We start from the raw sequence: 25,028 nt of genomic DNA, 5'->3' as shown, positions 1-25,028 counted from the left end.
AGTGCAGGGATTAAATTAGAGCCTGGTTCTCAAATTCTAGCCACATTATAGATTTTCTTTTTTTTTTTTAATTTTTATTTATTTATGATAGTCACACAGAGAGAGAAAGAGAGGCAGAGACAGGCTGAGGGAGAAAAGGCTCCATGCACCGGGAGCCCGACGTGGGATTCGATCCTGGGTCTCCAGGATCGCGCCCTGGGCCAAAGGCAGGTGCTAAACCGCTGCACCACCCAGGGATCCCAGATTTTCCTGACATAGGAAAAGATCAAGAAGTCACAAAGGATAAAAGATTGCAGCGTATCACACAATCATGCTTCATTTATATGCATATAGATTATGTAGTTTTTTTTTTTTTAAAGATTTTATTTATTTATTCATGATAGTCACAGAGAGAGAGAGAGAGAGAGAGAGAGGCAGAGCGAGAAGCAGGTTCCATGCACCGGGAGCCCGACGTGGGATTCGATCCCGGGTCTCCAGGATCACGCCCTGGGCCAAAGGCAGGCGCCAAACCGCTGCGCCACCCAGGGATCCCAGATTATGTAGTTTGGATGGGAAGAGAAGGTGGTCCAGCTGTCGTACCCTGGGTACCCTTTTCTCTTGCCAACTTAGGGAACAGACTTTTAAGAATGAAGATAAATAGGAAAGAAAAGAGGGTTCTATCATAGAGAATGTGATCCGAAATATAGGCAGATAATATAAACAATTATAGCTGTCCTGGCAGCTAAAATGTTTGGTGACTTTGCCATCCCCAAATCTCTAACTCACCACAGGGATCTGGAGAAATGAGAGAGGCCTTCAATGAGCAAACATTTATTCAGCATCTACTATGTGGCAGTGGATAGTCCTACCTTAGAAGAAGGCATATACTAGCAACTAACCTGGGGGTTTATTTTTTATTTTTTTGAGATTTTATTTATTCATGAGAGACACAGAGACAGAGACAGAGACACAGGCAGAGGGAGAAGCAGGCTCCATGCAGGGAGCCCGACGTGGGACTCGATCCTGGGTCTCCAGGATCACGCCCTGGACCGAAGGTGGGGCTAAACCTCTGAGCCACCTGGGCTGTCCTAACCTGGAGGTTTCGAGAAAACTTTTTATTTTTTATTTAAAAAAATATTTTATTTATTTATTCATGAGAAATACAGAGAAAGAGGCAGGGAGAGAGAAGCAGGTTCCATCCAGGGAGCCTGATGTGGGTGGGACTTGATCCTGGGTCTCCAGGATCAGCCCTGGGCCGAAGACAGGCGCCAAACCGCTGAGCCACCCAGGCGTCCCTGGAGAAAACTTTTTAGAGGACCTGACTTTTGGATTGGATCTACAACTGAGATCTTGTAGAAGAAAAACAGTAATCCAGACAGAGGCATGAGCATAGTTCTATGTTTGGGCTGGAGTGAAGGGTTACAAGGAGGGATAGCAGTAGGAAGGCTGTTAAAGTGGTTAAGTGGTGGATAGTCAAAGAGGGTGGAGGCTTCTTGACACTGAAGGGGGCAGAGGGTTTTAAACAGATGAGGCAAACAACCAAAACATTTACAACCATTCTGGATGCAAACAATCATTCTGTGTTTCACTTTCAGTACAGTATTCAAACATTACATGACCTATTCAACTTTATTATAAAATATGCTTTGTGTTAGATGATTTTGCCCAACTCTAGCTAATTCTGAGTACATTGAAGGTAGGTGAGGTTAAGCTATGATGTTCAATAGGTTAGGTGTATTACATGCATTTTCAACTTAAAATGCATTTTAAGTTGTAAGTAAAATATTTCCAACTTTTGATGGGTTTATCAGGATGTGATCCCATCATAACTTGAGGAAGATTTTGTATTATGTTCTGTTTTATCTTCTTCCTGAGATGCTGCTATTGATCAAGTTTCATAGGTTTTCCTAAATACTTTATATTTTTTCCAATTAGGAAAAATTCCAACCACACAGAAATGTTGAAAAGCAAACATGTATTTACAACCTACATTCTACAAAATTTAACATTTTGGTGTACTTGCTATATATCTCTTCATCCCTCTTTCCATTCATCTCATTTTTTGCTGCACTCCACTGTAAGTTGAAGACATCAAGGCACTTCATCTCTATTTTTTATGTATATCATTAATGATAAACTAGAGTTCATTATTTGAGTTTTTTGTATGTGTGATTAAACAATCATGGAACTTAAGTAGGACATTCTCCAAGTTTTGACAAATGCATACACCTGTGTATCCCCTATTATGACATGGAACTTCACTGTCAGCTAAAATGCCCTTCATCTCCCTTCCCAGTTTCCACTTCTCTCTCCCACAAAGCCAATCTTTGGTCTGATTTTTTCACTATAGGTTTGTTTTGCCTGTTCTAGAACTTTATATGGAATCTTACAGTTTGTGCTCTTTCATGTCTGGCTTCTTTCACTCAATAAAATGTTTTTGAGATTGATTCATGTTGTTTTGTCAGTAATTTCTTTCTTTTGCTGAGTATTATTCCATTGTTTGAATATACCACAGTTTTTATCTATTCTCCTGCTGTTGGACAACTACCCTGTTTCCAGTTTTTGGCAACAATGAATAAAACTGCTATAAATAGTCTAATACAAGTCTTTTTGTGGACATATGCTTTCATTTCTCTTGGGTAAATACCAGAGTGGAATGGCTGGCTCAAAGAATAGGTGTGTTTAATTTTATTAGAAACTTCCAGGCCTTTTTCCAAAATGGTTGTTACATTTTACACTTCCACTAGCAATGTTGCTTCACATCCTCTCTAACATTTGGTGTTGTCATTTAAATTTTAGTCATTCTAGTACAGAACTAACTCATTGAAATTTTAATGTTCATTTCTCTATGACTAATGATGCTACATACTTCATCATGAGCTTATTGGCCATTCACATATTTTGTTTTGTAAGGTCATCTGTCTTTTCATTGTTGTAAAAGTTTTTAATATAGTCTAAAATAGAAGTTCTTTGTCGAAATGTATGTGCTGTGAATACTTTATCCTGGCCTGTGGCTTGTTTATTCATATTCTTAATGATGTCCTGATGAACAAAAAAAATTTTTTCGAGTTCATTTTATCAGTATTTTTTTCTTTTGTGGTAAGTGCTTTCAAAGCCCTCTCCAAGAAACTTTTGCCTATACTCAAGTTGTGAAAATATTCTCATGTATCTTCTTCTAATAGCAGAATACTTTGGCTTTTATGTTATGGCCATGATCCATCTCTTTTATGTATAGTGTGAGGTAAGGTTCATTTTTTTTTCTCATATAGATATTTAATTGTTACAGTGTTGTCTATTGAAAAGACTTTCCCTTCCCCACTAGATTGCTTTGGTACCTTTGAAAGATGTCAAACTGCTTTTCATATTTAAATTTATTTAGCCATTTATAAAATGTTTTTACATATGCATTCTCTTAACATCCTCTCACTAGGGGTGGATAGGTTTTCCTCATTTTACAGTTGAGAAAACCAAGGCTCAGAGGAGTTCAAGAACTTGTCTAAGGAGATACAAAGCTGAGGACTAGAACATAGAACTACTACTGAATCATTAAAAGAAGTTTACATTTTAAACCTACTTTATCTAATGGAATTATTACTAAATGGACACTTTTCTGAAGGTGATATAGTAACATAAATGAATAAGTGCCTATCTTTTTTTAAAGGTTTTATTTATTTACTCATGAGAGACACACAGAGAGGCAGAGACACAGGCAGAGGGAGAAGTAGGCTCCATGTAGGGAGCCTGATGTGGGACTCGATTCTGGGACTCCAGGATCACACCCTGGGCCAAAGGCAGGGACTCAACTGGTGAGCCACCCAGAGATCCCCATAAGTGCCTATTTTTATATTTCAACACTGGTGGTAGTTTCAGACCGCCAGCCAAACACATGCTTCCTTTGTAGCTTGTGTCTAAAACAATCTTTCCATTATGCATGTTTGTTTCAGAAGGGTAAAAAATTACAATACTTGCTTTGCAAAACTTGGTAAGAATAATAGCTTTTAGGTAAAGTTGCTTTGACTTTAGTTAAGATAAAAAATGTATTATCCTTACCCTGATCTAAAAAAAAGTCTTAACTCTGATTTTTTCAGAGAAATAAAGCAGTATTTAAAGGTACATCAGGTCGCCTGTGTGGCTCAGTCAGTTAAGCGTCTGCCTTTGGCTCAGTTTGTGATCTCAGGCTCCTGGGACTGAGTCTCACACTGGGCCTCTCTGCTCTGCAGGGAGCCTACCTCTCCCTCTCCCTCTGCCTTCTTTTTTCTCTCTGAGTAAATAAATAAAATCTTAAAAAAAGATAGACGGAAAAATAAGAAAACACAATAGCTACTCTTGCTTTTTAAAATTTCTCTTCTACTTTGTAATATACTCAAGCACCCAGCTTGTCTTCGTTTTTTTTTTTTTTTAAACATTTTTATTTATTCATTCATGAAAGACACACAGAGAGAGAGGCAGAAACACAAGCAGAGAGAGAAGCAGGCTCCATGTAGGGAGCCTGATGTGGGACTCGATCCAGGGATTCCAGGATCACGTCCTGGACTGAAGGCAGATGCTCAACCACTGAGCCACCCAGGCATCCCACCTTTTTCTTTTTCTAAAAAAAGATTTTATTTATTTATTTATTTATTTATTTATTTATTTATTTATTTGAGAGAGAGAGAGAGAGAGAACATGTGTAAGTCAGGGGAGGAGAAGAGGAGGGAGAGAGAAGAGGAAAGAATCTCGAGCAGACTCTGCATGGAGCTTGATGTGGGGCTCAATGCTGGGCTTGATCTCACAACCCTGAGATCACGACCCAAACCGAAACCAAGAGTCTCACACTTAACCAACTGAGCCATCGAGGCACCTCATCTTTTTCTTACTCAAGAATAATATTTATAATGATAAAAATAGCAGGTACTTATTAAGCACTTACTAGGCATGTAGCTAGCATTATATACTTGGTATTCTCTCTTAAGTCATCTCAACGATCTTGTATTATCCCATTTTATAGAAGGGAAGATAAAAGAGGTTGAGTAATTTGCCCCAGGGTATATAAAGATAATTAAATCAGACTCCAGAGGTTCTATTATGCAATTCTGTCTCCCTAAAACAGTGACTCATTGCCTCAAATACTAAGTTATTTTTCAATGTATTATGTTGTTCTATCACCATCAATGAATTAGATATCATTTCAGGGCCCAATATTAAATAATGATCTTATTTCTTTAGTTTATTGAGCACAGGGCAAAGACAGAAAAAAATTCCCATATGACAAGTTTTTTATTTGTATCAAATCACAGAGTATCATAGGTAAATATAAGATTATAATTTGAATATCATAATTTGGCAAACTATTTAATTATCCAAAGTTTATTACATGTTTGAGTATGTGCTAAAGAGATTATTTGGCATAACTTGGCAAGATATATATTTCCGTACCTTATTTGACCATTTATTATTTATATATGTGGTATACATATATGTATGTATACATATACACACATACATATATACATACACACAATTCTAAATTAAATATACTTGTATAAAAAGCTAAAGATTGATGTGTTAGCATTAATTCCTGTTTAAAAATCTATTATATTAAATTGCATCTGCATTCAAAGCAGAAATGTAAAAAAACTGATCAATTTGCTAAATACACATGAATTTACAAAGTAATTGAAAATGAAATAAAAATTTCCATTGAAATGCTGTATTCCTGTTTAATCAACATTTAAGTAGCACTATCAAACTACGGAAATAGACATTATTTTTTTAGGTTGTTGAGAGAATAAAGATTCTACTGAGCATTACTATACTCCCTAAATTAAGAATGAATATTATTATAGTAGGAAAAGATGGCAGATAATTTTCTTCTTTATTAATATGGGAATTCTCAGGAAGCAATCAGAGCACTATCTGTACTCCTGGGCTTGGGTTTCCTGCTTTTCTGTCAGTGGAAGTCTGGCTTCTCAGGAAAAGTACAGCCAGTCCGCCTAATTATGACGCTTGCTGCATAGTGACCAGCACGGATGCATTCAGTCAGGGGCTTGTCAGAGACCAGTTGAGACAGAAAACCTGAAACACAGACAAAAGGGAAGAACATGAATATTGTGTAACGGCATCAGAAATATCATACTGAGGCCAAAAAAAGGTCTATGTACCTATCCCTTTCTTCAGTGTTGATATTAAATGTTAAACCTCAAGTGTTAGAAAGTTCTTCCTCCAAACATCATGAGCTTCCCCAATATATATTTTTAAAGATTTTATTCGTTTATTTATGAGAGACACACACAGAGAGAGGCAGAGACATAGGCAGAGGGAGAAGCAGGCTACCCACGGTAAGCCTCATGCAGGACTTGATCCTAGGACCCCGGGATCACAACCTGAGCCAAAGGGAGACACTCAACCACTGAGCCACCCAGGCATCCCATTCCCTCAATATTTCTTTTAAGAGCTCAAGTTGGGACAGGACCACTCACCATCAGTCATTTTAATCTTTGTACACCTAAAACATCACCACACTTTCCTTCAGTTTTGAGATAAAGAGGTTCTGAGTAGGAAGTACTGGCCAAATAATATTACCTTGGGTTTTTACAGTTGAGACAGTATTATTTATCCCTCTCTCCATCTCTCTGGATTCCTTATGTGCTGTTATTCCTAGCATATTGCTTTTGGACAAAATTCTATCATCTGGATGTCTCTCCAAGTACAGATTTAAGAACTGAAGAGTTACAAAGGATCTTATATCTCCCTTTTACTCCCAGAAGCAACAGTGAAATGATTTCTATAGTCAAACACCATGGACCAACTTGACATTAAAATAAGTGTGATAAAGCAGAAAATAGTGTTGAGGATTTCTATTTTTGACCAAGAGGAAATAAAAAGAGCCACATTTACCCTTTCTCCAGAAACAACTAAAATAAGGACAAAATATATGAAACAAAGATTTTCAAATACTGTAAAAGATCCATGAAAGAAGGGAAATAAACGGGATAAACTGTAAAACTGATGTACTTTTCCCCTTAGAGAGTTACCAGGCTACAACACAAGGAGCAACATCCTAGGCAGAGCTCGACAGTCTCACTGAGTTGAAAAGGTAGATTTAGGAGTCTAAGTAGAACAAAATTAAACATGTAGGCAGAATGATCAGTAAAAAAAGAGACAAGACATAAATTACCAGTATTAGGAGTAAGAGAGGTGATGTCACTATAGAATCTATATACACTAAAAGAATAATAAAGAAACACTAACAACTTTATGCCAATAGATTTGTCAAGTTAGATGAATTGGACAAATTCCTGGAAAGACACAAACTATCAAAGCTAAAGCTCAGAAAGAAACAGATAGCCTGATTAGCCTGGTATCTATTAAATATATTTATTCTATACTTAAAAAGCTTCCCATAAAGACAATTCCAGGTCCAGATGGTGTCACTGGTGAATTCTACCAACTATTTATGGAGTAAAAATAATATCAATGCGGGATCCCTGGGTGGCACAGCGGTTTGGCGCCTGCCTTTGGCCCAGGGCGCGATCCTGGAGACCCGGGATCGAATCCCACGTCGGGCTCCCGGTGCATGGAGCCTGCTTCTCCCTTTGCCTGAGTCTCTGCCTCTCTCTCTCTCTCTCTGTGACTATCATAAATAAATTAAAAAAAAATTAAAAAAAAATAATATCAATGCTATACAGTAACCTCTTCAGAAAATTGAAAACTGAAAATACTTCCCAAATTATTCCTTGAGGCCAGTATTACTCTGATACAAAAAAATGCAAATATTTTAAAGAAAATTTTAGCAAATCAAATCCAATAGTATATTAAAAAAGATAAAAAAAGAGAGATAATAAATTATTATCAAGTGGGGTTTATTCTAGGAATGCAAGGTTGGCTTAACATCTGAAAATTAATCAGTGTAATTTACTATAAATAACAAAACCATAAGATCACTTAATATAAAGAAAATGCATTTGGCAAAATTCAACATACATTTCTTTCTTTTTTTTTTTTTAAAGACTGTATTTATTTATTCATGAGAGACAGACAGAGAGATAGAGAGAGAGAGAGAGAGGCAGAGACACAGGCAGAGAGAGGCAGACTCCATGCAGGGAGCCCGATGTGGGACTTGATCCCAGGTCTCCAGGATCTCGCTCTGGGCCTGAAGGCGGCGCTAAACCACTGAGCCACCCGGGCTGCCCTCAACATACATTTCTAATGACAATTTTCAGCAACCTAGAATAGAAAGGAACTTCTTCAACCTGATAAAGGGCATTAAGGGAGGGACACCTGGGTGGCTCAGTGATTGAGCTTCTGCCTTTGGCTCAGGGTGTGATCCTGGAATCTCTGGATCGAGTCTTACATCAGGCTCCCTGCGTGGAGCCTGCTTCTCCCTCTGCCTGTGTCTCTGCCTCTCTCTCTCTGTGTCTTTCATGAATGAATAAGTAAAAATGTTTAAAAAAAAAAAAGGGCACTAAGGGAAAAAACTTGACAGTTAAAACGGTGTATAATGTGGGATGCCTGGGTGGCTCAGTGGTTGAGTGCCTGCCTTTGGCTCAGGCGTGATCCTGGGGTCCTGGGATTGAGTCCCACATTGGTCTTCCTGAATGGAGCCTGCTTCTCTCTCTGCCTATATCTCTCCCTCTCTCTCGCTGTGTCTCTCATGAATAAATAAACTTTTAAAAAATGGTGGATGATGTAATGTATTCCCCTTAAGATCAAGAACAAGAGAAAAAATGTTTGTTCTTAAAATTGTACTGGACACTTTAGCCAGTGCAATAAGGCAAACAAAATAAATAAATAAAAAGTATCAATTGCTCACTTTGGTAGCACATATACTAAAAATTGGAATAATATAGAGAAGATTAGCATGGCCCTTGCACAAGGATGACAAATTTGTGAAGTGCCTCATATTTAAAAAAAGGGCATCAAGATGGAGAAAGAGGTAAAGCTGTCTTTATTTGCAGATGGCATGATTGTCTATAGTTTTCAATAGCTCCCCCACCACCCCAAGACATCTGGCAATGTCTGGTAATTTTTGGTGTTCACAACTGGGGCAGAGGGTGCTACTGGCATCTAATGAGTAGAGTGATGGATGCTGCTAAATATCTTACAATGTCTATGATCTGAGATTGAGAAATTACTGGTCTTTAGAGAATATCCTACAGATTCTAGAAAAAAGTTACTAGAACAAGGAAGTGATTTTGGTGAAGTTGCAGGATACAAAAATCAACTGAATTTCCATACTATATATACATCATGCTGTGTGTATATATAGTAACTGTATATACTAGCAACAGTTAGAAATTGATATTAAAAATATCTTTTACCACACTGTCAAATATGTGTAATACTTGATAAAAGTATTAGACCTGCACACTGAAGATGACAAAACAATGCTGAAAAAAGTAAAAGAAACCTACAAAAATGGAGAGATATCAAGTGTTCACAGATCAGAAGATTCAATATTGTTAATAGCTCTAAGAAAATTTTCAATGGATTTAATGTAATACCAATCAAGTCCCAGCAGGCTTTTCTTATAGAAACTGACAAGCTGATTCTAATATTTATGTGTAAATGCAAAAGACTAAGATTAGCCAAATACACCTTTGAAAAACAAGACTACCTGAGTTAAAACTTATTGTAGGGCAGCTGGGGTGGCTCAGTGGTTTAGCACCACCTTCAGCCCAGGGAGTGATCCTGGAGACACAGGATCGAGTCCCACGTCAGGCTCCCTGCATGGAGCCTGCTTCTCCCTCTGCCCGTGTCTCTGCTCCACCCCCCCATCTCTCATGATAAATAAATCTTAAAAAAAAAACCTACTGAAGAACTAAAATAATCAAGACACTATGCTATGGCATAAAGAGAGCCCAGAAATAAACCTATTGTCAATTAATTTTTGACAAAAGTATCAAAGTAATCCAGTGGAGAAAAGATAATCTTTCAAACAAATGGTATTAGAACAGCTGGATGGCATATTTGAAAAAGCAAACACAGTTTGGCTGAAAGTTAATAGAACAGACTTCAACCCTTACCTCATATCACCTACAAAAATGTACTTGAAATGGATCTAGACTTAAATGTAAGAGCTAAAACTATAAAATTCTGAGAAGAAAACAGAAAATCTTAATGATTTTGAATTTGCCAAAAATCTTTTAAGTAAGACTTAAAAAGTACAAGCTTTTCTAAAGGAAAAAAATAACTGGACTCTGCCAAATTAAATACATCTACACTTCAATAACAAGAAACAACCCATTTAAAAATGGGTTCAAAAGTGCTGAAACTAATATTTTAGCAGAAAAGGTAAACAAATGCCAAATAAACTCATGAAAAGATGTTCAACACCATTAGTCATTAGGAAATGTAAATTTAAATCACAATCAGATACTACTGTCAACCCATTAGAATGGCTAAAATTAAGAAGACTAACCAATACAAGTGTTGACAAGGGTGTGGGTCATTTGGAACTCTCATCTGATAGTGGGAACATAAAATGATAATACCACTTTGAAAACTGTATGTCAGTGTCTTAAAAACATACATTTACCATATAATTCAGTTATTCTAGTTCTAGGCATTTAACTCAAAGTAAATGAAAGCATACATTCACCCCAAAGATTTGTAGTGAATGTTCACAGCAGCTTTATTTGTAATAGCCCCAAACCAGAAATGACCCAAATGTGGAAAAGAGGCAGGAAGGCAGGATTGCAAAAGTGCATAGGAGTAGTGGATATGTCTACCGTGCTGGTTTCATGGATGTATGACTATACAATGGTAAAACTGTACACTTTAAATGGTAAAATTGTACACTTTAAATATGTGCAGTTCATTGTATATCAGTTATAGTACAATAAAACTGTAAAAGGGGAAAAAGTGTTGTAGTTACAAATAAGACAGTTCAAGGACAGAAGAATCTGGGGCTACTTTCCCTCGAAGGGAAACGTGAACTGCTTAGCAGTACGCACATACTCAGAAGAACAAATAATGAGAAACTGTTCTGTAGCCAGACTTCCCTGGCCCTGGCAGCCTGATGGGGGTGAAGATTAATTGAGAAGCTGTGGTATAATGACCTGCAGAGAACATTATAAGAGATTTACATCTTCTCTTCTCTACCATTCTGACCACACAAGCTTTTTCCCTGTCAGATTTGGGGAATGCTCTGTATCTAGTAAAATAAGTATTCCCAACCAAAGAATAAAATTAATTTGGTTAATGGAGTGATATATTTTGAAGACATTTGCTTAGAATGTGAAATCACTCCCTCAAGAGGTTTAGTAAGAGTATTTTATCATTGAGTTTTCAGGTAACAGTCAAAGGTCAATATTAACTTTCAGCCAAACTGTGAGACTAAAAATGCTCAGCCCACACAGTGAATGGAGCAGACGCCAAATTCAGACTCAGATCAGCTTACAATGGAAACACATCTATGAGAAGCCTTATAAGCAACATCTGTTTTCCTCATTCCTTCTGGTATGATCTTTGTGAGAAAAAGAAAAGCTTATGTTTATGAAATATTTTTGTGAAGCATAAGTACCAGCATCCTTTTTCTAAGAGAAGAGCTAGCTGATGACTGAAGTGAAGTACTCTGAAGAGACATTTGCTTTGACAAGTGGCAAGCCTGAATGCAGAAAAAAGCTAAGACCTTTGCCCCAGGTGAATAACAATTTTTAATAATCTATCTTAAAAGTTTTGTAAAAGTGGTTTAAACAAAGGGAGGTTATATTTTAAGAATCATAAAGAATCCCATGATAACATGAATAAACATTCTAAGGTTAATTCTTTATTGTGTAAAAAATATATAACCTAATTTACCATTTTAACCATTTTTAAGTGAACAATTTATAGCATTAAGATCATTTTACAAAGTTGTGTAATTACCGCTTCTATCGATTTCCAGAACTTTTTCATCACTTCAACAGAAACTCTATATTCTTTAAACAATACCTTTCTATTCCTCTACACTTCTGGCCCCTGGCAACTGCTACTCTATTTCCTGTCTCTATGAATTTGCCTGTTCTAGGTACCTCATGTAAGGAGGATCACACAATATTTGTCCTTTTGTGTCTGGCTTATTTGACTTACTAGAAATGTTTCCCAAAACAATTTTTTTAAGTTAGAATTTTTAATTATTAGCTGACCTAAAGTGTATTTTAAATAAAACCCTTTATTTGGAAATAATTTCAAATTTATAGAAAAGTCGCAAGAATTAAAATAATGTGAAAAATACCCACATATCCTTTACCCAGATGCACTTACTGTTAACATTTTGCTCCTTTTGTGCACATATACTCTCTCTTTTATACAGGTTTTGTCCTGAACTATTTGAGATCAAGTTGCATGTATCATTCCTCTTTACTTCTAAATACAATGTTTCTTTCCTGAGAATAAGGCTATTCTCTTACATAATCAGTTATTAACTTTAGTAACACTGTTAGAATACTGTTGTCTAATCTTACTCTCCATATCCCAGTTTTATCAATGTTCGTTATAGCACTTTTTCTCCTTCTAGGATAGAATGTAATGTAGGATTTGTTATGTTTTTGGTCTTTTATTAATATTGAGCATTTCCTCGGACTTTCTTTGACTTTTGTGACAGGGACATTTTTGAAGCATATAGTCTTTCCCTACTTCCTATTTAACAGAGTGATTCTCATTTTGGGTTTGTCTATTTCCTTGTGATTTTAAAAAAAATACAGTTTATTTATTTATTTTATTCATGAGAGACACAGAGAGAGGCAGACACAAAGGCAGAGGGGAAAGCAGGCTCCACACGGGAAGCCTGATGTGGGACTCGATCTCAGGATCCCGGGATCATGACCTGAGCTGAAGGCAGATGCCCAACCACTGAGCCACCCAGGTGTCCTGATCTTCCTCTATTTTTAAAAGGTATTTGCATTTTGGGGATATTATTCTAATAAAGTATTTTTTAGGTATGTATTTAATATATACAAATGCTATGACAGCATGGAAACAAAGTGATTATTCACAGCTTAGTCAATGAATGTGGTGAATTTTAAAGAGTGTGGTTAGCACACACTATAGCAGATAAGTATGGCTTACAGATACATATCAAAAAAGAAGTTTGCTTTCTTTTAGTAAAGATTTTAGGTCTATCAGGAGTTCAACAAGAAAAATCTTAAATGACTGACTTGGCATATGTGTTCTACATGAAAAAGTTCCCTAGGAACCCTCTTTTCTTGATGGTTCTTTTCCTGTTCTTATGGTCCTCATCAATACATTATGTTGAAATCGAAGGGTAACGGTCTGCATATATGCCTTTCAACATAGTCAAGAGAACAGAAACAGAAGGTATAACACTGGAGAACAAGAAACATCAACATAGGTTTCCAGTCAGGAACTCATATGCTGAGCCAGTTGTTGCCTTTCTACTTTGGTTCCTTTTCTGTGGGATCTGTGTAACTCCTTTCTAATCCTACTGCTGATAGGCTTATCCCACAGCTCCTCTGACTTTTCTGAAATTTAGGTCATGTCATGGACCTTAGGTCTCAAGCTGTTGAGGCAGATGGTGGGTTAAGGCTTCTCACTGACAATGAATTTGGTTCCTAGGGCTAGTACTGGCTAGCTCTGAATCTTGAAACAATCACAGATCCAGAACTATCAGAATGAACCTCTGTCCCTTAGCGATTAGTATAGCTTATTACCTTCTGGTTTCTTTTTTTTAAAGACTTTATTTACTTATCTGACAGAGAGAGAGAGAGAGAGAGAGAAAGAAAGAGAGAGAAAGAGCATGAGCGCACAAGCTGTGGGAGCAGCAGGAAGAGGAAGAGGGAGAAGCAGGCTTCCCACTGAGCAGGAAGCCTTATGCGGAACTTGATCCCAGGACTCTGGGGTCATGACTTGAGCTAAAGGCAGACACTTAAGTGGCTGAGCCACTCAGGCACCCTACCTTCTGGTTACTTTCATTTGGGTTTTTCTTTTACTGATGTTAAGGAGAGTGATCAATTTTAGGATAACTGAATGTAGTATCTGTGATGAGACCTGAAACATGTTTAAAACTGTGCAGAGAGGAGGAGCTAGGCTAGTTTCCTCAAAGCACAGAGAGGTGGAATGGCTGGTGTGGGCAAATGGCAATATAATTTCCTGACTTAATTTGTCCATTTTATGTAGTTACTGTATAAGTGATATACTACTTAGAATTTTCTCAGTGTCATTTACAGAAAAGTAAGAAATATTGTCAGTAGGTATGAAAGCCTTAATCAATGCACTTAAGAGCTAGGGATATTTTAGAAGGAAATGAACAAAGTCTGTAAGTCAATTTTTCTTTTCCATATATAGTTCCTTCTCCAATAGTTTTCATGGTGGGCAGAACTAAAAGTCCAGTAGGCTCCATTATTGTTCATTCAAATTCACAACAAAAAGAATGACTAAGCTTTTCTGGTTGTCATCAAGAAAGCTGTGCCACACAGACTTTATGAGCTTGAAAGAATTAAGGTGTTTTGTCATTGTTGTTTTGATTACTGATTCAGTTTCATTGCTAGTAATCGGTCTGTTCAAATTTTTGATTTATTCCTGATTTAGTTTTGGAAGGTTATATGTTTCCAGGAATTCATCCATTTGCTCTAGGTTATAAAAAATGGCATATAAAATTTCATAATATTCTCTTATAATCCTTTGTATTTCTGTGGTGTTAGTTGTTGTTTCATTTCGATTTTTGCGTCCTCTTTCTTTTTTCCTTGATGAGTCTAGCTAAGAGTTAGTTTATCAACTTTGTTGATTTTTTCAAGGAACAAGCTTCTAATTTCATTATCTGTTCAATTGTTTTTTAAGTCTCTATTTCATTTATTTCTGCTGTAATCTTTATTATGTCCTTTTTTCTACTGGCTTTGGGCTTTGTTTCTTTCTTTTCTAGTTTCTTTAGGTATAAGGTTAGGTTGTTTATTTGAGATTTTTCTTGGTTCTTGAGGTAGGCCTGTATTGCTATAATCTTCTCTCTTAGAACAGCTTTTGCTGTATCCCCAAAATTTTAGACCATCGTGTTTTCATTTTTCACCATGTATTTTTTTAATTTCCTCTTTGATTTCTTGGTTGACCCATTCATTGTTTAGTAGCATGTTATTTACTTCATGTATTTGTTTTCTTTCCAGATTTTTCTTGTGTTTAATAAAGAAAAGGTAAATAAGTAGAAAGGAATCTGAGCATAACACTAAAAAAAAAAAAAAAAAAAAAAAAAAGCCATCAAACTACAAGGGAAGAGAGCAAGAAAAGAAGAAAGGAACAGAGAGGAACTACAAAAACAACCAGAAAATAAGTAACAAAGTGGCAATAAGTACATATCTATCAATAATTACTGTAAATGAAAATGGACTAAATGCTCTGATCAAAATACAGGGTGACTGAATGGATGAAATAAATCAGACCTAACTATATGCTGCCAACAAGAGACTCACTTTAGACATAAAAACACATGCAGATTGGAACTGAAAGGATGGAAAAACACCATGCAAATGGAAGCAAAAAGAAAGCTGCAGTAGCAATACTTACATTGGTCAAAATAGACTCTATCTATCTATCTATCTATCTATCTATCTATCTATCTATCTATCATCTATCTATTATCTATCTATCTATCTATCTATCTATCTATCTATCTATCTATCATCCATCTATCTTTTAAGTAGGTTCCATACTCAACATGGAGCCTGATGTGGGGCTGAGATCAAGACCTGAGCTGAGATAAAGAGTCACTCAACTGACCGAGTCACCCAGGTCTCCCTGGACAAAACTGACTTTAAAACAAAGACTGTAAAAGCAAGAGACAGAGAAGGACAATACACAATAATAAAGGAAACAATTTGGCAAGAAGAACAATAGTAAATATCTATGCACCCCAAACAGGAGTTTATCCTTGCTATTTATACCTAAATACATAAAGCAACTACAAAGGAAGAAACTGACAATAATATAGTAACAGTAGGGGACTTTAACATCCTACTTACATCAATGGATAGATTGAGACGAAAAATCAACAAGGAAATAGTGGTTTTGAATGACACATTAGACCAGATGGATGTAACATATATACAGAACATTCCATTCAAAAACAATAGAATACACATGCTTTTCAAGAGCACATGGAACATTCTCCAGAATAGATCACACTTTAGGCCACAAAACAAGTCTCAATAAATATAAAAGGATCAAAATCATATCATACATCTTTTATGAACACAATGGAAGAATGAAATTTAATAATTCACCTTTTACAAGTGTTAGCATCTTGTATTATTCTCAAATTGTTTCTCTAATGATCCTGCATAAGTACATATCATTGATTATCTCTTTATTTCTTACATAGTCCCGAAACTCTTTTATATATGGTAGACTACATTATGTATATGGAGAGTAAAACATTTGAAAGAAGTTACAGAGTATATATAATTTTCTTTAAAAATCACATTTTAGGCTAAATTTAAATTCTTATACATTTAGAAAGGATAGTACTTCGTTTACCTGATAATATAAACAAATGCATATGTGTTTGAAGTAGTTTTTCAGTCATATAATTTTTCTAAGCCATATAATTTAAACATCAGAGAAAACTAACAATGTGAAATAGAGTAATATCTCAGGTACAAGACTTGAAGCAATAGCAGTTGCCATGGTCATGGATATTACACTTTCAATGACCACTCCTTAGGACTTTACTTAGAGCCTGTCTAATTCAAGAAAGCAAGGGAAATTTTTTTCCTGATTGTAAAAATAATAACCAATAAATATAGGACAAAACAGTAGAATTAAGAAGTACATAAAACACACATAGTCCCATTATAGAGAGTAATCAGTCTATTTAACCAACCGAGCCACCTAGGCATTCAATAATCAGTTCTATTTAATACACCATGGAGATCTTAAGAGCAATAAGACTAAGAAAAAAAAATAGTATAAAAAATGAAATAAATTTGCTAATTTTAGTTAAGAGAACTGTATATAGAAAACTCCAAATAATCTATAAATTGTTGGACTTAGGAGACTCTACTCTAGAAAAATTACTGGATATAAGAGAAATATACAAAAGTCTATATATATATATATAATTATTATTTTTAAAGATTTTATTTATTTATTCATGAGAGAGAGAGAGAGAGAGAGGTAGAGACACAGGCAGAGGGAGAAGCAGGCTCCATGCAGGGAGCCTGACGTGGGACTCGATCCCAGGACTCCAGGATCACGCCCTGGGCCGAAGGCAGGCACCAAACTGCTGAGCCACCCAGGGATCCCATATATATATATATCACAAAACAAAATGTCAGCAAAGGTTGATCCTAAAATCTGTAAGAAAAACAAAGAAGCAACAATAGCCAAACATTTCTACTGAAGAAAAATAAAGACTTGCTTCACCAGATCCAACACTTATTTACTTATTTTTTTAAAGATTTTATTTATTTTTCCATGAGAGACACACAGAGAGAGGCAGAGACATAGGCAGAAGGAGAAACAGGTTCCCCTAGAGGAGCCTGATATGGGACTTGATCCCAGGACCCTGGGATCATGACCTGAGCCAAAGGCAGACTCTTAACCACTCAGACCCCAGGTGCTCCCCAGGTCTAATTTATTATAAAACTTTAATAATAAATATGGTGTGGTATTGGCATAGGTATAGATAAATAGTGCAAAGGAAAAGAAAATATATTTTTTAAAAAAGATTTTATTTATTCATTCATGAGAGACACAGAGAGAAGCACAGACACAGGCAGAGGGAGAAGCAAGCTCCTCACAGGAAGCTTGATGTGGGACTCGATCCCCAGACCCTGGGATCACCCCCTGAGCTGAAGGCAGACACTCAACCACTGAGCCACCCAGGTGTCCCAGAAAAGATACTTCTGAAATGGGCCTATGCAAATGGGAAATCTTAAGCTTCAATAGAATTAGCATTGTGAATCCATGGTGAAAGGATGTTTATTAGAAAATAGTGTTTAGGCAGCTAGTTTTTGATTTGGAAAAATAAAATTATCTTATTCCATATTTTAAAAAATCCAGATGTATCAAGGAATTAAATGTGAACGGCAAAACTGTAAGACATTTAGAAAAAAACAACGAATATACTAATGTTGTAGGGGTAAGAAGGATTTCTTAAATAAGACACAAAAAGCACAAAGTATATAAAGTATACTTTATAAAGTAAAAGACTAAAGTATATAAAGTATACTTTATAAAGTAAAAGACTAAAAAATTCAACTATGCTGAAATAAAAACATTTGTTTCTCCAAAGATACCTCAAAGAAAAGGGAAAAAACAAATCAATTTTGTTTTCTGGATACTAATATCTAGTTAGTACTAATCACGCATATCATATCTTAATATCTTAGTATAGATATTGTCATGTAGCCTTTTTCCACTTAAGATATGATCTAAACAATGTGATACTATTTTTCACCTAAGAGATTAGTAAAGATAAAATTAGTTTATATACTGTATTATCAAAGAGAGCAAACATAATTATATACTGGAGTGTAAATTAGCACTTTTTTTGAAGGGCACCTTGGTAATATCTATCAAAACTGTAAGTGTACAGGTGCCTGGCTGGCTTAGTTAGAAGAACATGTGACTTTAGATCTTGGGGTAGTGAGTGCGAGCTCCACATTGGTGTAGAGGTTACTTAAATAAATAAACTTAAAACAAAAAAAAAACACCTAAGTGTACAAAGCCTTCAAGCTCAGCAATTCTTCTAAGAATTGGAAATGGCCTCTAAGCTACATATATGCATATATGTGTACAAAGGCATATGTATAATGCATTCATTGCAGCATTGTTGTAATAAATAAGACCAATTTAATATTAATACTATACTATATCTAATATATAGAACATATTAAAATATCCTTGCTTGTTGCAGTAATATCCTTTATAGATTTTTTTCCTGTTTTGGAATCTAATCCAAGATCCATAGTTCCATTTAATTGCTGTGTTCCTTTAGTTTATATTAATCTAGAAAAGTACTCCCTCCTATTCAGCATTTCAAAACTGGCATTTTTGAAGAGTCTGGCTAAGTTATTTTGCATAATACCCCTCAATTTGGGTTTGTCTAATATTTCCTCATAATTAGATTCGGGTTTAACAAGTTTGGTAGGAGTGTTACAAAAATGATACTGTGTCCTTCTTAGGGTATTCCATTGGGGGTACCTGATGTTGATTTGTTCCATCCTTGGTAATGTTAAGTTTGATTACTTGGCAAGGGTAATATCTACCCTCTTTCTTCTTACAAAGGTTTTATGATTTATGTTAAAAAGAATCCATCAAGGGGCTGAGTAGGTTAAGGGTCTGTCTTGGCCTTGGGTAATGATCCCAGGGTCCTGGGATGGAGCCCTGCATTGGGCTCCCTGCTCAGTGGGGAGTCTGCTTCTTCCTTTCCCTCTGTCCCCCCCCCCACCCCGACTGTGCTTGCTCTCTCTCTCTGTGTCAAATGGACAGATAAAATCTTTAAAAAAAAACCCCACATATATACATACATACAGAAACGGGCTGGCCTTCCTTCGGCTTCTCAGCTGCTCCTATGTAGTGCTTACCTCTTCCAGCCCCTTACACCTCAACATTTCTCAGGGTTCTGACCACTGCCTCTTCTCCCCCGCAGAGTCCCCACCCTGCTGGGCGGGGAGGGGGGTGGTCCCCTTGCCCCCGGAGCCTCAGTTCACATCTCCGGGCTGATGACTCCTAGAACCCCGCGGCGGCCAGTTCCCTCCCCTGAGCTTTGACCCTTTGTAATCCCACTGCCCATCTCTATCTGACTCTTGCACTTGAATTTCCAACTCAGCTGCACTTTTCATCAGTCCCGCTGCACCGGCTGAGTTCTCCCTACTTCTTCATTTTAGTGAAGAGCTCTGACAGCCACTGTGGCTCACGTCAGTGACGGCTGTCACCTTGGGCTTCCACTTCTCAATTAGTCTCTTGATTCTACCTGCTTTCTCCCTCTCTGTCAAATAAATAAGTGAAATCTTTTTTTTTAAAAAGTCCATCAATTTGAAGAGGGGAGTGGTTAAATCCATGGAATGGAATAATATAAAGCAGTTAGCCAGGATGAGGTAGATCTTTATGTGTTGCTATGAAATAATCTTCAAGATATAAGTAAATGAAAGATCAAGGGTATAGAACACTAAGCACAGTATATAGTATTCTCATTTGATAAAAACTGGGATACTTACACATACACAAACTTATATATATGCAGGATATTTCTGGATGGATTTGACAGAAACTAGCAGAAAGCTGCCTCAAGGAGGAGAATTAGACGATTTGAGTAGGAGCAATGTTTACTTTTAATTGTATCTATTACTTTTCTGTAATGTATCTATCTTTTTGTACTGTTGTATTTTCTACTTATTTTATTATTTCTGCAATAAAAAGTATATTAGGAACATTTCCCCATATCTTTAAATATTCCTAGAGACCATGCATTTTAAATGTGGATACGGCATAATTCACTTAATCCTATTATTGGATATTTAGGTTGTTTCTATTTTTTTAAAGATTTTATTTATTTATTCATGAGAGACAGAGAGAGAGACAGAGACAGAGACAGAGAGAGAGAGAGAGAGAGAGAGAGAAAGAGAGAGAGGCACAGACACAGGGAGGAGCAGGCTCCATGCAGGGAGCCCGATGTGGGACTCGATCCTGGGACTCCAGGATAATGCGCTGAGTCAAACGCAGATGCTCAACTGTTGAGCCATCCAGGCGTCCCTGTTGTTTCTATTTTTAAAATTATAAATAATACTGTGATGAATATTTTTATAACATTCTTATGGCATTAATCGTTGTGCACATTTTAAATTTCCTTAGGATAAATTTCTTTAAGGGTAATTAATAATTTTTCAGGCTTTACATACATATTGCCAAATATCTTTTCAAAAAGATCTTATTAATGTACACTCCCAATAGCATCCTTGCTATTAAAAAAATCTGTTTGGGGGAGTCTGGGGGGCTCAGCCGGTTAAGCGTCTGCCTTTGGCTCAAGTCATGCTCTCAGCATTTTGGGATTAAGCCCCACATGGGACTCCCTTCTCAGTGGGGAGCCTTCTTCTCCCTCTCCCTCTGCTTCTCCCTGCTGCTTGTGCTCTTTCTCTCTCAAATAAAATAAATAAAAATCTTAAAAAAAACTCTGATAATTTGAAAAGTTAAAGGCAGAATCTTGTTTTAATTTACAGTTATTTATAAGGGAGGCTGAAATTTTTTTTGTTCATATGTCTACTAGCCATTTGTATTTCTTTTTTATAGAAATACAACTGAGAATAACTTTTACCTCTTTTTCTATTGGAATACTTCTCTTCTTTTATTGATTTTTAGGAGACATTCCCAGTTTGTCTATATATGTTGCAAATACTTTTCCTTACTCTGTCACTTGCCTTTTATTTTTACTGTGATACAGATATATTAATCTTTTCTTTAGTAAATTTCCCACTAAATTTAGGCTGAGAAAGGTCTTCCACACCATGATATCAGATAAATATTAGACTACCTTTTCTTTTAGTTCATTTGTGGTCATTTAACTCTTTATTCCATCTGGAAATTTTTTGAGTAGGATGATTGGTAGAGACCAATCTTTGTTTTTTCCAAAAAGTTGTATTTTTGTTCCACTACCATGTCTTTTTTTTTTTTTTTGAAGATTTTATTTACTTATTAATGACAGAGAGAGAGAGAGAGAGAGAGAGAGAGAGAGAGAGAGAGACCGATGTGGGACTCGATCCTGGGACTCCAAGATTATGCCCTGGGCCAAAGGCAGGTGCGAAACTGCTGATCCCTTCCACTACCATGTCTTAAGTAATCCATCCTGTTCCAGTTGTTTTTAAACAATTGGATTTTATTTGTTTTTAAACAATTGGATTTTATTTTATTTATAGAAGAATTGCAAAGATTTTACAGAGTGCAATTATACTATGTTTTTCTTTCCATTTTTCATCTTTGGTCAGATCCATGCAATACACTTTAGAAACTTTTTTTTTTTAGAGAGAGAGAATCTTAAGCAGGCTCCATGTTCAGTGTGGAGCCTAATGAGCTAGAGGGGCTCAATCTCATGACCTTGAGATCATGACCTGAGCTGAAATCAAGAGTCAGATGCTTAATGGATTGAGCCACCCAGGTGCCCCCACTTTAGAAACATTTTTATTCAAAATAAAAAAAGGCAAAAATTTTATGTGCATCTAAAAAGACAATTATCATTTTCAGATTTAAAGGATGATTTTATTTATTTATTTATTATTTATGATAGTCACACACAGATAGAGAGAGAGAGGCAGAGACACAGGCAGAGGGAGAAGCAGGCTCCATGCACCGGGAGCCTGACGTGGGATTCGATCCCGGGTCTCCAGGATCGCGCCCTGGGCCAAAGGCAGGCGCCAAACCGCTGCGCCACCCAGGGATCCCTGATTTTTTTTTTTGTTATCTGCTTTTCTTATCTCCTATTCTATAATAAGCAATATTACTTTTATAATTCAAAAAAGCCAACAATATTATTTTAAACAATAACATGGGGATATTTGACTATTCAGATGAGTTAAGAATAACACTCAAGAATTTCAGCTAAGTGATACTGTTCTAACAGTTTTCCACTTATGCCTTTAGAGTTCATTAATAATTACAGCCACTTGGGAATAGAGCTTTCCGCAAAGTAAATCAGTGTAAGTATCAGTGTAAGTACAATGAAATTGGTCACTCTTCTCAGAAGATTCCTCAAGGACATAAAGATCTTAACTACTTTCTGTATTCTTACACTTAGGGAAACACAGGCTGTGTTAGGGGGCACATCTTAGAAAGTTTCTGAGGAGACTTTAGCGGAGTCTTTCTTCCCCAAATGAAGTCTTCATCTATAGAAACTATATGCCAAGTAAATCAGTCTGCATCTTTTGAAATGGAAATTCAAGGACCAATGCTTCCCTAGCAGGGGTTGCTGGGAAAATTCCTTACAGAATTAAGCAGAAAGGATCACTGTACTTGGATAGAGTGGCTATTATGTGATATCAATGAAAACAAGCTTTTTGGTAAAAACTGTGAGGTCACTGGCCATAGGACACTCAGCACCATAGCACACCATAGCTGATGAAGCTGAGAAACACTGGGCACACACATCTTCCGAAGATACTGATAAAATGAGATAGGTGGGAAAAAAGCTTTTCCACTTTGGTACTTAAAAAAAAACAAACAAACTATTTTTTTGGAGCATTTTTAAGTTTACAGAGTTCCCTTATACCCTCTTACTCCTCATCTCTCAGTTTCCCCCATCGTTGACATCTTGCATTAGTGTGGTATATTTGTTACAACTAATGAGCCAATATTGATTCATTGTTTTTTCTTTCTTTTTTTTTTTTTTTAAATAGAACGAGTGCTCACAAGCTGATGAGGAGGGGCAGAGGAAGAGGGAGAGAGAATCTTAAGCAAACTCTTTAATCTGCATTGAGTCCCACTCGAGGCTCCATCTCATGACCCTGTGATGTGAGCCACGATCAAGAGTCAGATGCTTAATTGACTGAGCCATCCAGGTGGCCCAATATTGGTTCTTTATTAACAACTAAAGTCCATGGTTTACATTAGGGCTCACTTTTTGTGTTGTTCATTCTCTAAGATTTGGAAAATGTATAATGATCTATTTTCCACGTAATAGTATCATACAGAATAGTTTTGCTGCCTTAAAAAACTCCTGTGCCAGGGCACCTGGGTGGCTCAGTCAGTTATGAGTCTGCCTTTGGCTCGGGTCATGATCTTGGAGGCCTGGGATTGAGTCCCATGTTGGGATCCCTGCTTAATGGGGAGTCTGCTTCTGCTCATGCTCGTGTTCTCTCTCACTCATGCTCTCTCTCTCTCAGATAAATAGATAAAAATCTTTAAAACAAAACAAAACAACCCTATGCCCTACCTATTTCTCCCTCCCTACTCCGACTCCAAGTCCTTGACATACACTGATATTTTTGCTGTGTCCATAGTTTTGCCTTTCCCAGAACGTCATATAGTTGGAATCACACAACATACAGACTTTTCAAATTGACTTTAATTTAGTACTATGTGTTTAAGTTTCCTCTGTCTTTTCATGGCTTGATAGCTCACTTCTTTTTGTGGTTGAACAGTATTCCACTGTATGGGTGTGCTAGTTTGTTTTGCAGTCACCTATTGAAGGACATTTTGGTTGCTTCCAAGTTTTGTCAGTTAAGATTAAGGCTGCATCAACATCCATGTGTGTTCATTTTAACATGGACATAAACATTCAGTTTATTTGGGTAAATACCAAGGAGTATGATTGCTGGGTTGTATGGTAAGAGGGTGTTTTTTTTTTTTTTTTAAAAAGATTTTATTTATTTATTCATGAGAGACACACACACACACAGAGGCAGAGACACACACAGGCAGAGGGAGTAGCAGGCTCCACGCAAGGAGCCCGATGTGGGACTCGATCCCGGGTCTCCAGGATCATATCCTGGGCTGCAGGCGGCGCCAAACCGCTGCGTCACTGGGGCTGCCCTAAGAGGGTGTTTTTAAATCTTTTTTTTTTTTTTAGATTTTATTTATTCTTAAATAAAATAAAAGCCCTCCCATTGCAGGGAGCCCAATGCGGGACTTGATCCCAGGACCCCGGGATCGCACCCTAAGCCGAAGGCAGACACTAAACTGCTGAGCCACCCAGGCGTCCCAGTAAGGGGATGTTTTGTAAGAAATTGCCAAATTGGGGCAGCCCAGGTGGCTCAGCGGTTTAGCGCTGCCTTCAGCCCAGGGCCTGATCCTGGAGACCTGGGATCAAGTCCCATGTCAGGCTCCCTGCATGGAGCCTGCTTCTCCCTCTGCCTGTGTCTCTGTCTCCCTCTCTCCCTCTCTCTCTCTGTGTCTCTCATGAATAAATACATAAAATCTTAAAAAAAAAAAAAAAAAGAAATTACCAAACTGTTTTCCAAACTGGGTGTACTATTTGCATTCCCATTAGCAATGAATGAGAGTTCCTGGTGCTGCACATCCTCACTTCATGGGTCATACCTATAAACCCAGTAAGTTGGTAAAATGATATGGCTGAAAGAGTGCTTTTTCCATTAAAAACAATTCTTAAGACTTACTTAAAAAGAAAACCTCCTCAAACAAAATGGACTGTTTAA

The 25,028-nt window shown here is 36.8% G+C and overlaps 1 protein-coding gene and 1 non-coding gene across 19 annotated transcripts in view; one reads left to right on the top strand and one right to left on the bottom strand.

The window, feature by feature from the left end:
• Nucleotides 1-5,216: 5,216 nt before the first annotated feature.
• The window catches only part of ADK (adenosine kinase), a 506,565-nt gene continuing 486,753 nt past the window's right edge, over nucleotides 5,217-25,028 (bottom strand). For 17 of the 18 annotated variants that reach the window (XM_072823669.1, XM_072823668.1, XM_072823681.1 and 14 more), the window contains one exon: nucleotides 5,217-6,033. In XM_072823669.1, the coding sequence (XP_072679770.1) occupies nucleotides 5,909-6,033 (125 nt within the window). In that variant the 3' untranslated portion in view covers nucleotides 5,217-5,908. Of the gene's footprint in view, nucleotides 6,034-17,011; nucleotides 17,239-25,028 lie in introns of those variants that run through there. The other variant, XM_072823678.1, reaches the window with a different exon arrangement.
• LOC140632770 (U6 spliceosomal RNA) lies at nucleotides 8,763-8,866 on the top strand. The gene has a single exon (XR_012030462.1). It is a non-coding gene; the product is annotated as a U6 spliceosomal RNA (small nuclear RNA).

The sequence above is a fragment of the Canis lupus genome, chromosome 4 (assembly GCF_048164855.1).
Source record: "Canis lupus baileyi chromosome 4, mCanLup2.hap1, whole genome shotgun sequence".
NCBI classification, from domain to species: Eukaryota; Metazoa; Chordata; class Mammalia; order Carnivora; family Canidae; genus Canis; species Canis lupus.
The sequence above is the reverse complement of the archived record's forward strand: the minus strand, read 5'-3'. Positions and strand labels throughout refer to the sequence as shown.